Below are 13,440 nucleotides of genomic sequence, written 5' to 3'. Positions count from 1 at the left end.
TCGACTATTAAAGTGGCATGGACTAGAAGATATAAAATAGATCAAGGTTGCTCGAAGATAACTGGTCATTGTTAAACCGCACCATTATATGTGGTTGTAACTACTTTTGTGCTTCGTAATATAATGTGAGACGATTTGTGTATTAACTTGTCTATATAGCCATCGTAGTGTTACACCCCCCCCCCCCAAAGTCCACAATACGACTCCGTTTTTTCATCAACGATATTTCCACTGTATAACCCTAATTCTAACCCTAACAAGGAACTGTAAACAGTAGGACATCCCCATTTTATGTTGTGTAATCTAACAACCTTGAAAAACAAAGTTTAAATTTACTGTAAGTCAACAATGGGCTTTTAATTCACTAAAATAAATTGATCTGTGTAAACTAACTCTGATAGAGGGTGCTATACTATATCTCCAAGTTTAAAAAAAAAAGTCTGTAGGCGTCAATCAAAACTGACAGATAAACAGAAACATAACCATAGTTCCACCGGGTTTCAACAAATAATCTACTTTTCTAGTGTGGTTGGCGCTTCATTCTAAGAGATATAATTTATAAAACCATTGCTATATAATCACTTATAAAGCCCAAGAACTCACCTGTCAGAGTCAGTGTCACTGTTTCTACTGCTATTAGTATGACCATCTACTATTGGCCTATTTATATGAGCTAGCTAGCTAGCTGTCTTGCACAATACTGGATCTTCAATGAGTTACTTTCTATTTTTCACTCGGCAACCGGCTGCAGATTTCACTCGGCCAACTTCGGTTATTCCTCTACACCAAACCATGTTTCCAAACAGAGTTATCTTTCCGTGACCCGCAAATTATATTTTTAACTGGTTTGCTTTTGGCGCAATATTCTGATGTTTAGGCTAACACTGTTTTTAACGACGTCAGCTTCTTATATTTATTGGGCTACAAACACTAAACAGTTGTCTTTTATTTTCTGAGGAGATTTTCTGACCTGGGTAATGTAAATGAAGTTTGTTACTTTATAGTAGGCTAGTATTTGACTAAAACTGCATAAATCAAATCTTAATCATAGATGTACCGATTGTAAATAATTTTTTTTGCTGACGAAGTCTTTTCTAACTTTTGGGGTAAGACTACTAACTAAGTAGCCTACATTGAAATTAGTGCTAGTACAGTAGAAGTGGTCTTGGCGTCGGGTAATCGATATGAAAACAAGTCTACATTATAATTAGGCCTAGATATCTACCTAGTCCGACTTCATTTCAAGAATTTTATTTATACCCCTTAAGTTGTAGTAGTGACAGTTTAACTACAAGTAAGTACAACAGCAACCAACAGGGGGTCACAGTATCGTGACTCGTGGACTTGTCAGGAGTATAACTTGAGCCTGAGAATGATCAATGAGATACACACAAATGGATAAGTCTGATAATCAGTTAATAAATCAGATGTAACTTGTAAATAAAGGCACTGTATGACAGTGTATGTAGGCCTACATATGATATATATTCTAAATACTAATAAATAGGCCTAGTACTAGTAGTATTGTTTTATTAATATTACCTATTTATTAATTAATAGGGTTTCAGGTCAAACTCAAAGTTTCAAATGATCAAAACCTCTATATACCAGTCAATGCGTGGGATGGCACCAAAATAAGTGCTTTTCTGTCATATTTGAGTGACGTCATGAGTCATAAGCGGTATTTTCCCTTCAGAATCGCTATACTGGCTAGGCCCTATAGTACCAATTTTAAAACTGAATGAAATCCGCATGTTATTGTCAGCTAAGATTTATTAAAATCATAATTATATATTATAGATCTAATTTCAAATATTATACTTAACTAATAGAATCAATTAAGCTTTTACTATCTAATATGTGAATTTAGGGTAGTTACATTATGTTTCTATTTCAGTGTTCATCAATAGTGGTTTTGATTTTTCACTTGGATTGGTGGAAGAAGGTACCATACAATACTATACTACTGTACTGTGTTAGATTGTTCAGCGTAAATTGGTTTCAAAGACCTTTCCAGTACGCCACGGTATTCAGTATAATCTAAGGAAATTAAAACAGGTGAGCAAGTTACATTGTACTCAAATATGGCTTTACAAAATACTAATAGTACTAGTAGAATTAATCTCTCATTGCCTAACAAAATTCTGCCTGTTGTTATATGTAGAAGCTATATTATTAAACGAAACATAACAAATATTAAATTCTCTAGATGTGAAGAGTCAAAATACATGCCTCCAATTAAAGATTTGGATCAGATTATTGGGTCTATACAAAATGACAAAGACTTTTATATAGATTTGCCATATGGCAATTTCACTTTGGGAGAAATAAAACGTTTTCGTGATTTTTACATTGCAAAAAGAGTAAGACAAGAGTTGGAAAATGAAAACAAATATGTTTTGAATTGGCAACCGATAATTACTACCAGAGTTATGGCCCTTGATCACTTTGAAAAATCTTGTGAACACTCTAGAGGCTAAAGTTAAAATCCAATTGACTTTAAATTTATACACAGTGTTTAAGGTCATGAGACAAGACGCCTATTGATTTTCAGCGAGATCTGATGATTACTGCAAGAGTTATGGCATTGATATGTGAGAGACATCAGTTTAAAGTCGATTCTGGTTATTATAATCTAATGTATGAACTTTGTGTTGATTTTACCAGCCTGTAATTGTGGTATCATAATTAATTGTGATTTTAACATTTTTTTTAGTTAACTATATTAAATGAATTCCAAATGTACGTGTTGGCGAGGGGGTACATTAATAATTATATGTTTTTGTAGTACATGTTCCTTGTTTTATAATAAAACTACGCCCTTTCATTTTTCAGAAGAAGAGTATAGAAAATATTTCCAATTATCTATCTTGAGGTAAATCAGTTTATTATTTTCATTAACAGTTCTTATTTTTGTAAATTTTTATGTAAATCAACTACTTGTCATTGGAGTGCATCTCAAAATTCACTTTCCTTATCTACATAAAGTTTATGTAATAAGTTATAGTGTGTAAATTTGAAGTAAGTTCATATGTTTTTTTATTAATTATTTACAGATCACAGAGATTGAATGCTGCAGGTCTTGTGTTTAGTGTATAGACTAATTGGTGGATGTTATTAACATTAACCTTTTAGCAAAGGTTAGCTTGATGATGTTACTGACTTTGCAGTGTAGTGGAAGATGTTAACCTAACTTTGGTAGACAACAAGCCTAACCCTGAAGTCAACGATGTACAATATGTCAGTGTCACGGTTCCACTACCAAACGTAACGCTAATATAAACAATACTTACGGGTACATGTATTTACTTTGATTGAAATGAGGTCAACTTAAAAATTTGTGTAGATGTGTTATTTGTTGTAACAGTTATATCCATAAAAGTTATATCCATAAAATGTAAATTGTATTTTCTCTATATTAGTATAACAGATTAAACGAAATAAGATTATTTCACTCATGACTCGTAGTCACCCACCATCGTAGAAGTGTCAACATATCGAGAACACGCATTCATGAACCATGATTAGTTGGGACAAATTAATAATGAGGAATACTGTTTTCAAAGGCCTTAAGACAGGAAAGTGGTTATTGGTCACAACATTCATGTGTCACTGCAGGGGAGGGGGTGGAGTCAAATGATAATGCATTCGTGTTGGATAATAAGGTCTGTCATTTAGTGAAGAGGCTTAGCTTCGTTTCCAAGAGTAGGGTCGACTGCATTCCCACTGTTAAGATTTCGAGAAACAGGGCCCAGATTCTCACATCAGATACTTGAACCACAGAAAAGGTTACCTTTCAGAAAATTGGCTCTGTAGCCTAAAACTGAATCACCTATATCTCGGTTCAGAGCAAAGCAATCTGACTGAAATTTCAGCATTTTCTGTTTCTATTATTTATTGTTGAACTATTATAGCGAGAACTGTCAGCTCTTATCTAATCTTACCCAATGGCGCCAATGCCCCTTTAAAATGCCCCTTATAAATCTAGTTTAAAATCCAAATATTTGTCTAAACTTTAGACAGACCTTATGATCTACTAGTATTCTCCAGTTGGTCAATTTCACTGCAAGTCAGTCAAAACGGCCAAACATGACTGGCGAAAATAAGACAAATAAGGTTGGAAGTACCTTCAAAACAAACCATGGCACTTGAATCAATGACAGACCTTATGATCTAAAGCATACATCAGACCACTCAACCACACAACTGGTAAAGACTTTAGACAAATATTTGGATTTTAAATTAGAAACAAAACCATACTGTTGAAGATGTAATTGAGACAAGACATTAGACTAGCACTTATATTTATTAGCAAAAAAAAGCCAACAATTTGATTGGTTTTAGTGCTTAGCCAATCAAAATTGAAATTTCTACTAAAATTTGGATTTGATCTTAGTTAAAATTTCCCTACTTTTAAGTTCTGGTAAAATGTCCTTATGTGTCGGAAGTTCTGATTTGTCGACTAAACGAAAGCGACCAGACTGTCCACCGTTGGCTTTGAGAAATGCGACAATTTTGATCGGTGACATACTTTGCGTTACAATGGTGTACATCTGATTTCTAGTGGAATGATTTATAAAGCGAACTGGAACGGGGAGGTTATACAGTAAGCCGTTAATCTGGCGTGTGATATGATGAGGGAAAGCAGGTCCAAACAGTAGATCTTTTAGCATTTTAACTTTTATGAATTCGTCTAGTCGTGCCTGGGCAGCTTTTAAAATAAATCTATCAGCATGACGGTAATGTGGTTTTCTAGGATATTTCTTCTTAGCCTGTGAATCTGTTACTTCTTCCTTCATTTCAACATCTGTGTCACTGGTCTCAGTTTCTGAATCAGTTCCCTCAGCTGTAGTAGCTGTAACGTTTTCTCCTGCATTCTCGGCAGCTTTCTTCAACACCTCCGCTTCTTTAAGCAACGTATCAAAACTGACAGATTCTATCACTTGATCAGGTTTAGTGTAAGCAGAAACCTGGAATGAAAAACGATTTACTAAGACATGATATCTAGGTTAACTTTAAATAATGGCATTCATCAATTAAAGGTCAAATCTGTGCCTAGCCAGGAAGGCATTTTTATGTGCAATACAAGAGCAGAACGAAAACCAAGGTGGCTCAGTACATGAGGTGCCAGCTCTGTGGATAAGCCATCGGCTCAGGGGTTAAGCCACCAGCTCAGTTGGTAAGACAATGTCTCAGTGGGTAAAGACCCACCTCTGTGGGTAAACCGCTGGCTCGGTGGGTTCTGACTCGATGTGTAGGACACTGGCTCATTGATAAGAATCTGTTTTTAATCTGGCCAATGAAGTTCCTCAGGTTTTTCCAGCCTTTTTTCGTCTTGTTGCAAGGGCAAGATGGACTGGACAAGAAAAAAGGTCCTTTGTATAGCCATTGGCAGCATGTTTCACTTTATTGAACCTTGTGAACGCTCTAACTCCAAAAGTTATCATCCGATCTTTCTGAAATTTACATGCATTATTTAAATTAGTGACACAAAGAAGCCTATTGAATTTCAGCGATTTCCGTTTTTTTACGTCTAGAGTTATGGCTCTTGTTTCACTTTACTGAACCTTGTGAACGCTCTAGCTCTAACTCCAACAGTTATCATCCGATCTTTCTGAAATTTACATGCATTATTTAAATTAGTGAAACGAAGAAGCCTATTGAATTTCAGCAATTTCCGTTTATTACGTCTAGAGGTATGGCCCTTGTTTCATGTTATTGAACCTTGTGAACGCTCAAACGACAAAAGTTATCAACCGATCTGTATGAAATTTATATGCATCATTTAAATTAGTAAAACAAAGAAGCCTATTGAATTTCAGCAATTTCCGTTAATCATCTAGAGTTATGGCCCTTGTTTCACTTTGTTGAATCTTGTGAATGCTCTAATGACAACAGTTATCATCCGATCTGTTTGAAATTGATATGCATGATTTAAATTAGTGAAACGAAGAATCCTATTGAAGTTCAGCAATTTCCTTTAATTACGCCATGAGTTATGGCCCTTGTTTCACTTTGTTGTACCTTGTGGTTGCTTTAACGACAAAAGTTATTATACGATCTGTATGAAATTTAAAGGTATCGTTTAAATTAGTAAAACGAACAAGCCTATTGAGTTTCAGCAAATTTCCGTTAATTACATCTAGAGTTATGGCCCTTGTTTCACATTGTTGAATCTTGTGAACGCTTGAACGACAAAAGTTATCACCCAATCTGTATGAAATTCATATGCATCATTTAAATTAGTGAAATGAAGAAGCCTATTGAATGTCAGCAATTTCTGTCAATTACTTCTAGAGTTATGGCCCTTGTTTCTACTTTGTTGAATCTTGTGAACGTTCGAACGACAAAAGTTATCATCCGATCTGTATGAAATTGATATGTATTATTTGAATTACTAAAACGAAAAAGTCTGTCGAATTTCAATAATTTCTGTAGATTACTTCCTGAGTTACAGCCCTTGTTTTAGTTTTTAGAACCTTGTGAACCCTCAAACGACGAAAATTATAATGTCATCTGTATGAAGTTGTCTATTAAATGCCCCCTAATTACCTACAAAAGAACAAATATACGACAACTCTTGTCGACCGCTCGGACGATTTAGCTGCTGTGGGCGTATGTTTAGTTGCCTGGCAACCTATCTTTATATAATGTAGGCCCTATTTAGCTCAGGAATCCATAGCCCTAAAGCTAATTCAAGTATTCAATAGAATAACTTACCTCTATGACTGGTTGTGTTTCGTAGAGCTTAAACAAGAAATCAGCTGCTGCAAAATTTCTAGAGCCTATCTTACTAAGAGACACTGCAGGTTCGGTTCCAACATCTTCCTTCTGTATCTTCATCTGACATCTTAAAGTAAAAAAAGAGAGAAATGGGGATTAACACTCACACAAAACAAACCAACATTTTTGGACTGACACCCAGGAGGTTTGACTCAATGAAAGACCTTATGAGCTTGGACCACTCAACCACCCCTAAAAACAAAAGAAGAGTAACAAGCAAACTGAACATTTCAAAATTTTGATCAATGGGACAAGACTAGATCTTAAAGCTACAATTTCATATTTGTTAAGTTATATTTTTAAAATTTATTAAAATAAAGCCTTAAAATAGATGGTATCCATACACAGTCCTACCTTGTTAAAGAATAATCCTATTAATCCTATAATTCACTATTGCCAGCTGCGAAATTGGCAAAATTATCATTTCCGAATTCCAACATTTGAAGATAGCTAATGCATGGAGGCAATAGGAAAACAAGGGAGGTAATTGTGTTATTATTTCCTGTGTCAATGATTTTTAAGGGTGGGAAATAATGCCCATAGTCGTATAATAGTGAGTTGATAACCTATTGAGCAAAAGACATAGAAATAATTATGTTTTGACTTTCATAGAAAATATGAAATTCTGGCTTGAAGGCTAAGGCCAGGAAACACAGCCTAGGTCTTACAGTTAAGGCCGGAAGACGCAAGACTACAGTAGGTCTTAAGAGATTCAAGACTAGGTTTTAAGAGACACAAGACTAGGCCTTACAGTTGAGGCCAGAAGATACAAGACTAAGCCTTACAGTTGAGACCGGAAGACACAAGACTAGGCCTTAAGATTATGGCCGGGAGACCAGACTAGGCCTTAAGGCAACTTACCTGAATACACGATCATCATTGTCAAAAAACTCCCATTCCAACAACATATTGTTGACAAAACATGAATGTTGTAAAATATAGAAACCTTGAACTTTACGATCTACTATCCAACTGACGTCCTCAAAGACAACGATATCCTTGGCTGGTAGTGTTGATATAGGTTTTCGGGTCCATTGTAAGCGATGAAGATTCGAACAGTTATCTTCCAAAATGCAGTTGAACTTGACACGAAAGTCGATAACATCTGTTGCTGCTTGGTCGTGTGGTTGAAGTTTACTGTGTTGGGGGAGGATGAACTCGGGGTCACAGTTCGTCAAAACCTCTCGGGCTTTAGAGTAAGCGTCTGCTTGGGCATCTGTTCGGTTCTCTGCTTCACCAATCATGATGAGATGACCAGCTAGATAGAGGTTACAGAAAATTTTCTCCTTTTCTATTTCTGTGTTCATCCAAGACAGTAATGATGGATGCAGGATGCGTGGCACTGCTAAGTTCGTTCATTTTGACAAACTGTTCACGGAAATCAAATGCCCTAGGATTTGGTGCTGCCTTTACCAAAGTGCTCTGAACCTGTGCTTCTGCTTCTGTTATGACAGACTGTTCGACACCATCTAAGATGTTGCCATGTTCAACATTCATGGTGGTCAGTCGTTCAACCACCATATTATAACACAATGACTTAGCAGTTTTTTTGGAAACTGAAACACCTGCACCTTGTAGTATGTTGTCAATAAAGTACATGCCCTTATGATAAACTTTCCCTGATTCAGCTTTACAACTCTCTACATCATATCGACAACGGACTCGACATTTAGCCACAGAGGCCACCAACTCCATTTTGCTGATTGAATTGGTTGAAGCATATTTAGGATTGGTTAGAATATCTTGGATCTGTTTCAAAATAGATGGTGGGGGTAACTCTGCAATTGTTTCTTTCTCCATCTTAGCAACGGTCGAGTTAAAATTCTCCAGTTTCTCCTTGATAACTTTTGGGGTCATATCATCCTGGTTCAAAATTTCAGTGACAGGAAGGGTACGATAAAGTTCCACCGCCTTCTTGAAACATGACAGTTTGATTTCTTTCTTGTTGATGCCGATAGCTCTGGCTAGGAACACACCACCCAGATTAAGTCGGCCAGTGAAAAAGGATCCGTTCTTTCCTTGTACCATGCCATCGATCAAAAAATCTGGTCTAATTCCAACTTTACAACTCATCAGAGAATTCTCAAACAACTAAAATGAAATAAAATAGGATTTAATGGGAAAGAGAGGAAAATGGGCTTTATTGTTCACTCGACACTAGGTCATTTCGGGACTAACATATAGTTCATTTTATTTCATTAGGGGTCTTTAGCAGTGGAAGGAAACCCTGAGGACATGGAGAAAACGCACGAGGTTGAACAGACGACCCTACTCCTTGTCACGTACAAGCGGGTAATGACGCATTAACGCTTCGACCACCCAAACTCGCCCCACTGGTCTTATGTAGATGGGCAAATAAAAGAATTTTATACGTAATACATGCTTGAATAAAAATAAAAATAAAGCAGAATCTGTGTTTTTAATGAGATTATTGTGAAAAATATTAAACATGCATTATGCAAGAGCTAAACCTGTCAATTTCAGGTCTTTCTTTAGGCCTGAAATCTTATCTAAATTATTAATTAGACATTAATTAACTTATCCAGACCATAATAAACTCCCGATGTCAAGGCTAGCCTTCGATGTCGACTGGATTACAATTCTATATGCTGCTATCGCTCATTGATAATTAAATCACAACAATAGACAATCGAGACTATTAGTTTCGAGGCTAGGCGAAACTTTCATCCGCTTAGTTTTCGGTTCATAGTGGACCAATTTGACTGACATTTTCAGCAAATTCCCTTTACATTATGTAGTTTTTAACTATTATAGTGAGAACTGCTAACTCGTTATCTTATCTCCATCTCCCATAATGTATCTTTAATAAATAAAACCTCACCATAATTTCATTGATTACTTTTTTTTCACTTCGTAAAAACATTGAAAGTCGTAGAATTTTTTCTGCTAGCGGTAATTTTGTGGCATCGATTGGTTCTGGGTTGGGTGTTTTGTGTACAGCGGCAGCAGGCAGACCTTTGTTATCAATGGGGCGTGTCTGGCAGCCTGGTAATGTTTCCCATTTCTTCTCTGTAAATAAACCATTAAAAAATGTAGTTTGTTAAAGCTGCATTTAGTAACTGTATTGAATAAACCATGACTAATATACCGGTGTATTAAATACAAGTTTTTTCACAGTTCATTTCTGACGACGTCTTGAAAAGTGTTCTCTTGTATTTATCAAGCCACAAACAAAATAAACTTCTAAATAACTTGTATTCTGAATATTGTTTAGTGTCCAGGTTCACTTTGCTCATTTCTGTTGATCAGCGGCTGGGGAGGGGGGGGGGGAATAGGTTTTACATTTAGATTCAGAACGAACATGATTCTTCTACAGCCATCCTTTTTACAGTGGTTACAACTTAAACATACAGGTTTCAAGTTTAACTGACTACCATGACTAGAGAATAGAATAACGTGATTTATCAACGAATTAACAGAATTTTAAAACAAAATTAAAAGCTTTTGAGCAGTAGTACGGTAAAAATTATGTGTGTCAAAAAGATAAGCACCACCGTTTAAAATGAGGTCTGTTTGATATTTAACCATCAACAATAAATTCAGATGGTTTTTATTTGGAACCATGTAATATCCATCACAAAATACTTCCAGCATAAGTCTTGCCACTCCAAGAAGAATAGTGTCAGGTTCCTTTGGTACCATGGTACTAATCAAACAAGAGGTGTTGAGGACGTGATCCAAGTGAGAGAGGGGGGGGGGGGGTTGGATGGCTGAATGGTTAGCGTGCGCGCGCTGTATCATAAAGTCTGTCATTCAGTCAACTGGCGTGGTTTCGAATCCCCGGTTGTACGTGACAAGGAGTAGGGTCGCCTGTCCAACCTTGTGGGTTTCCTCCGGGTCCTCCGGTTTCCTCCCACAGCTAAAGATCCCTACGCGCAAGGGAATTATGGAAATAAAATTGAACCATATGTTAGTCGAGTGGACGTTAAAGCCCATTTCTCTCTCTCTCTCCAAGTGAGAGAGGGATACACATGACGATGGTTATCACTACTCTTGTCTGTAATCCTCATCCTTTTCCTGACCAGATCATCTAATGGACTCCTATATTTTTCGAAATCCTCAATTAAAAAATATCTATTACTTAAATGACCAAATATTCCTGTCTTGTTTTACTTTAAGGTGGTCCTTAACCTTTTGTCAGTTGTATTTATTTTTATAACTTACTTGCACCACCGGCACTGTTTGCGGGAGTTCCAACACCTCCTATAGAATTCAACTCAGTGTTAAAAATATAATTTGCGGGTCACGGAAAGATAACTCTGTTTGGAAATATGGTTTGGTGTAGAGGAGTAACCGAAGTTGGCCGAGTGAAATCTGCAGCCGGTTGCCGAGTGAAAAATAGAAAGTAACTCATTGAAGATCCAGTATTGTGCAGCTGTCTTCGACCCGGATTTCACTCTTAACGAAGTTCCGTGTTGTGGATTTGTAAGCACGTGACTGAATCGATCGTGGAATTTTGATAAACCAGTTACAGTTGAGTATACGTTTCAATGCTAACCCGAAACCGGTTTGTGACAAGCGTTTCCTGGAAGTCCACCAGAATTGAAAATCGCGAGCTTTTCTTGGAAAACACCAGAACTGCTAATGACTCGACAAAAATTGTTGTGCTTTTTTGGTTGTTTTTGTCTTTTTAAACTGATTATTACATGCGCAAATATCCGTGTAGGCTACACTTAAGTAAAGATACATTATGGGAGATATTTATAGAGAGTTGCAATGGTCATTCTTGCTATAACAGTTCAAAAGTAGATGATGAAAGAAGAATATATTGAAAAATTCAGTCAAATTACTGTATTCTGAACATAGTTATCATCGTTGTAATATTTGCCTAGAAATGGTAGCGAAATGTGTCTTCACCGTCGCCGAACGTTTGATTGACAGGCGTTAACTCCACCTAAATTAAGACTTGCAATAATCAGATTTAGCGCTTGCATAATGCATGTTTAATCTAAAAAAAAAAATACTAGGAAATGGTAAAAATGATAAAGCAAAAATTATTTTTTTCCCCAATTGTACTGAACAGGGGCGGATCTAGGAATTTTGAAAATGGGGGGGGGGGGGCGCAAAATGAGGGTACTGACCGCGGAAACGGGGCACGCCGCGCTGAGAGGGGTTTGTTTTTTGTTTTGTTTTTGGAGGGGGGGGGACTATCCGTCATTTCCTTGCATCTGTAGCCATTCCAAGAGCTAGATTTGGCTGATATTTTCGTCTAAGTAGGCTATAAACGTTCGGAAATCGTTGAAAAGGAGCAAAAAAGCCAGTTGAACATGCGACTCGAAAATTGTCAAGGCGAGCGAGGCATCATTATGATAGGAAAAAAGACGAATCTATTCCCCAGCCACTTTACGTACTATTTAAGCCTTGTAACTTGTACTGTGTACTGTCCACACATATGAAACAATATTTACTGAGTGGACATCGTGCGCTCAAGACAGTTCCAAAAGGAACTAGTTACACTCATGCGCGTGGAGGTGATGGGTATATATGCCGCCGATTCCACAAGTTATGCTGTCATTGCGGACATATTTTGGTCTGAGAAAAGACACTTTCAGCAGTAAAAAAGAGCACTGTCGAAAACTAGCCCCCCCCCCCCTTTGGATCCACCTCTGCTGAAATAAGAAAAGATATCGAAACATACATCCACTGGGACAGCATACAATACCCTCACCCACACACGCGCGCGTTCGCGTGCTCAGCTACATAAAAAAAATTTTTTTAAGACAACACTTTTAGGAGAAAAGTGTCACGGTGGTGTTCTTTTTCATTTATCATCAGATGGTGGGGTGGGATGGGCATTCGAAGTGCGAGATAATGATATTAGGCCTATGTGATATCACAAGTCATGCTCTGCATCAATGAGATTTGAGATTGAATCACAATGTGGTCCTATAAATTCATAATAAAAATTGACGTTGGATTTCTCTCTTTAAAAAGGTTCAGTGTGTACGTATGTCTATATAAGAGCCTACGTAATTTGGAGACGATAGCATCATGCATTATCAACTGTTAAATTCCCTTAACAGGAATCTGGCACCTCCCCCCCCCCTCCTGCAAAAATTCCTGGATTCCTCCCCTGCCACAATTTCATATGCCCCTGTCCTTCGGCTCGCCCGTACACAATTTGTTGGACTCTACAGGTTGCAATTTTTATTTGATTTTGACGAAACTTGAAATATAGGTTTATCTCCCAAAGAACTCGGTTCCAATTGAAAATAGCATGCATTTCATTGGACCGTAACTTCATGGATTATGGCCCCTCATTGCACGAAATATCATGTTTTTAGGTTGTGGACACTCTAGAGGCCACAACTTAAAATGTATGTTTATAACCCAAAGACCTCGATTCCTTTCGATACTGGCATGTATCTGACCGTAACTTCCTGGACTATGGTCCCTGATTGTACTAAACATTTTGTTCCTCTCTAGAGGTCACAATTTTTATCCGATTTTAAAAAGAAGAAATAAACGTTCGGGTATATCACCGTTACAAAATAATGACGATTGAATTCGAATTTCGTACAAATCGAATCAAAACTGCCCGACAAAATGGCCGGTCCTCGTACAACAATAGTGTAAAAGTATGGTGTACCACGGTTGTGGATCCTTTAGACGTCACAACTTTTATCGGATTTTGAT

General features: G+C 37.1%; 2 protein-coding genes and 1 long non-coding RNA gene across 7 annotated transcripts in view; 1 reads left to right on the top strand and 2 right to left on the bottom strand.

The window, feature by feature from the left end:
- The window catches only part of LOC126823440 (glutathione S-transferase omega-1), a 107,075-nt gene that overhangs the window by 8,229 nt on the left and 85,406 nt on the right, over positions 1–13,440 (bottom strand). Inside the window, exons 1-2 of one of the 3 annotated variants that reach the window (XM_050552309.2) lie at positions 11,187–11,376; positions 604–692 (exon numbers count right to left, since the gene is read on the bottom strand). The exons of the other annotated variants lie outside the window; for them this stretch is intronic. The gene's annotated coding sequence lies outside the window, so the exon portion shown is untranslated. Of the gene's footprint in view, positions 1–603; positions 693–11,186; positions 11,377–13,440 lie in introns of those variants that run through there. 3 annotated transcript variants of the gene reach the window in all.
- LOC126823497 (uncharacterized) lies at positions 875–3,446 on the top strand. Its single transcript, XR_007681186.2, has 4 exons — positions 875–1,294; positions 1,898–2,058; positions 2,836–2,875; positions 3,057–3,446. It is a non-coding gene; the product is annotated as an uncharacterized LOC126823497 (long non-coding RNA).
- On the bottom strand, positions 4,288–11,023 carry LOC126823411 (uncharacterized). Of its 3 annotated transcripts, none has more exons than XR_007681159.1 (5): positions 10,969–11,023; positions 9,626–9,813; positions 7,645–8,874; positions 6,721–6,850; positions 4,288–4,970 (listed from the first exon to the last, which is right to left on the bottom strand). XR_007681159.1 is itself a non-coding variant. In XM_050552243.2 (5 exons), exons 1-3 carry the CDS (start codon positions 10,444–10,446, stop codon positions 8,053–8,055), a joined length of 1,161 nt encoding a protein of 386 aa, XP_050408200.1. In that variant the 5' UTR covers positions 10,447–10,490; the 3' UTR covers positions 4,288–4,970; positions 6,721–6,850; positions 7,645–8,052. The 3 variants fall into 3 exon arrangements, 1 of the variants encoding a protein (XP_050408200.1); XM_050552243.2 differs by lacking the exon at positions 10,969–11,023 and adding an exon at positions 10,296–10,490; XR_007681161.2 differs by lacking the exon at positions 9,626–9,813 and having other exon boundaries at positions 10,969–11,001.

Source organism: Patella vulgata, chromosome 1 (genome assembly GCF_932274485.2).
Source record: "Patella vulgata chromosome 1, xgPatVulg1.2, whole genome shotgun sequence".
NCBI lineage: Eukaryota > Metazoa > Mollusca > Gastropoda > Patellidae > Patella > Patella vulgata.
This window is presented reverse-complemented; position numbering and strand designations above follow the sequence as displayed.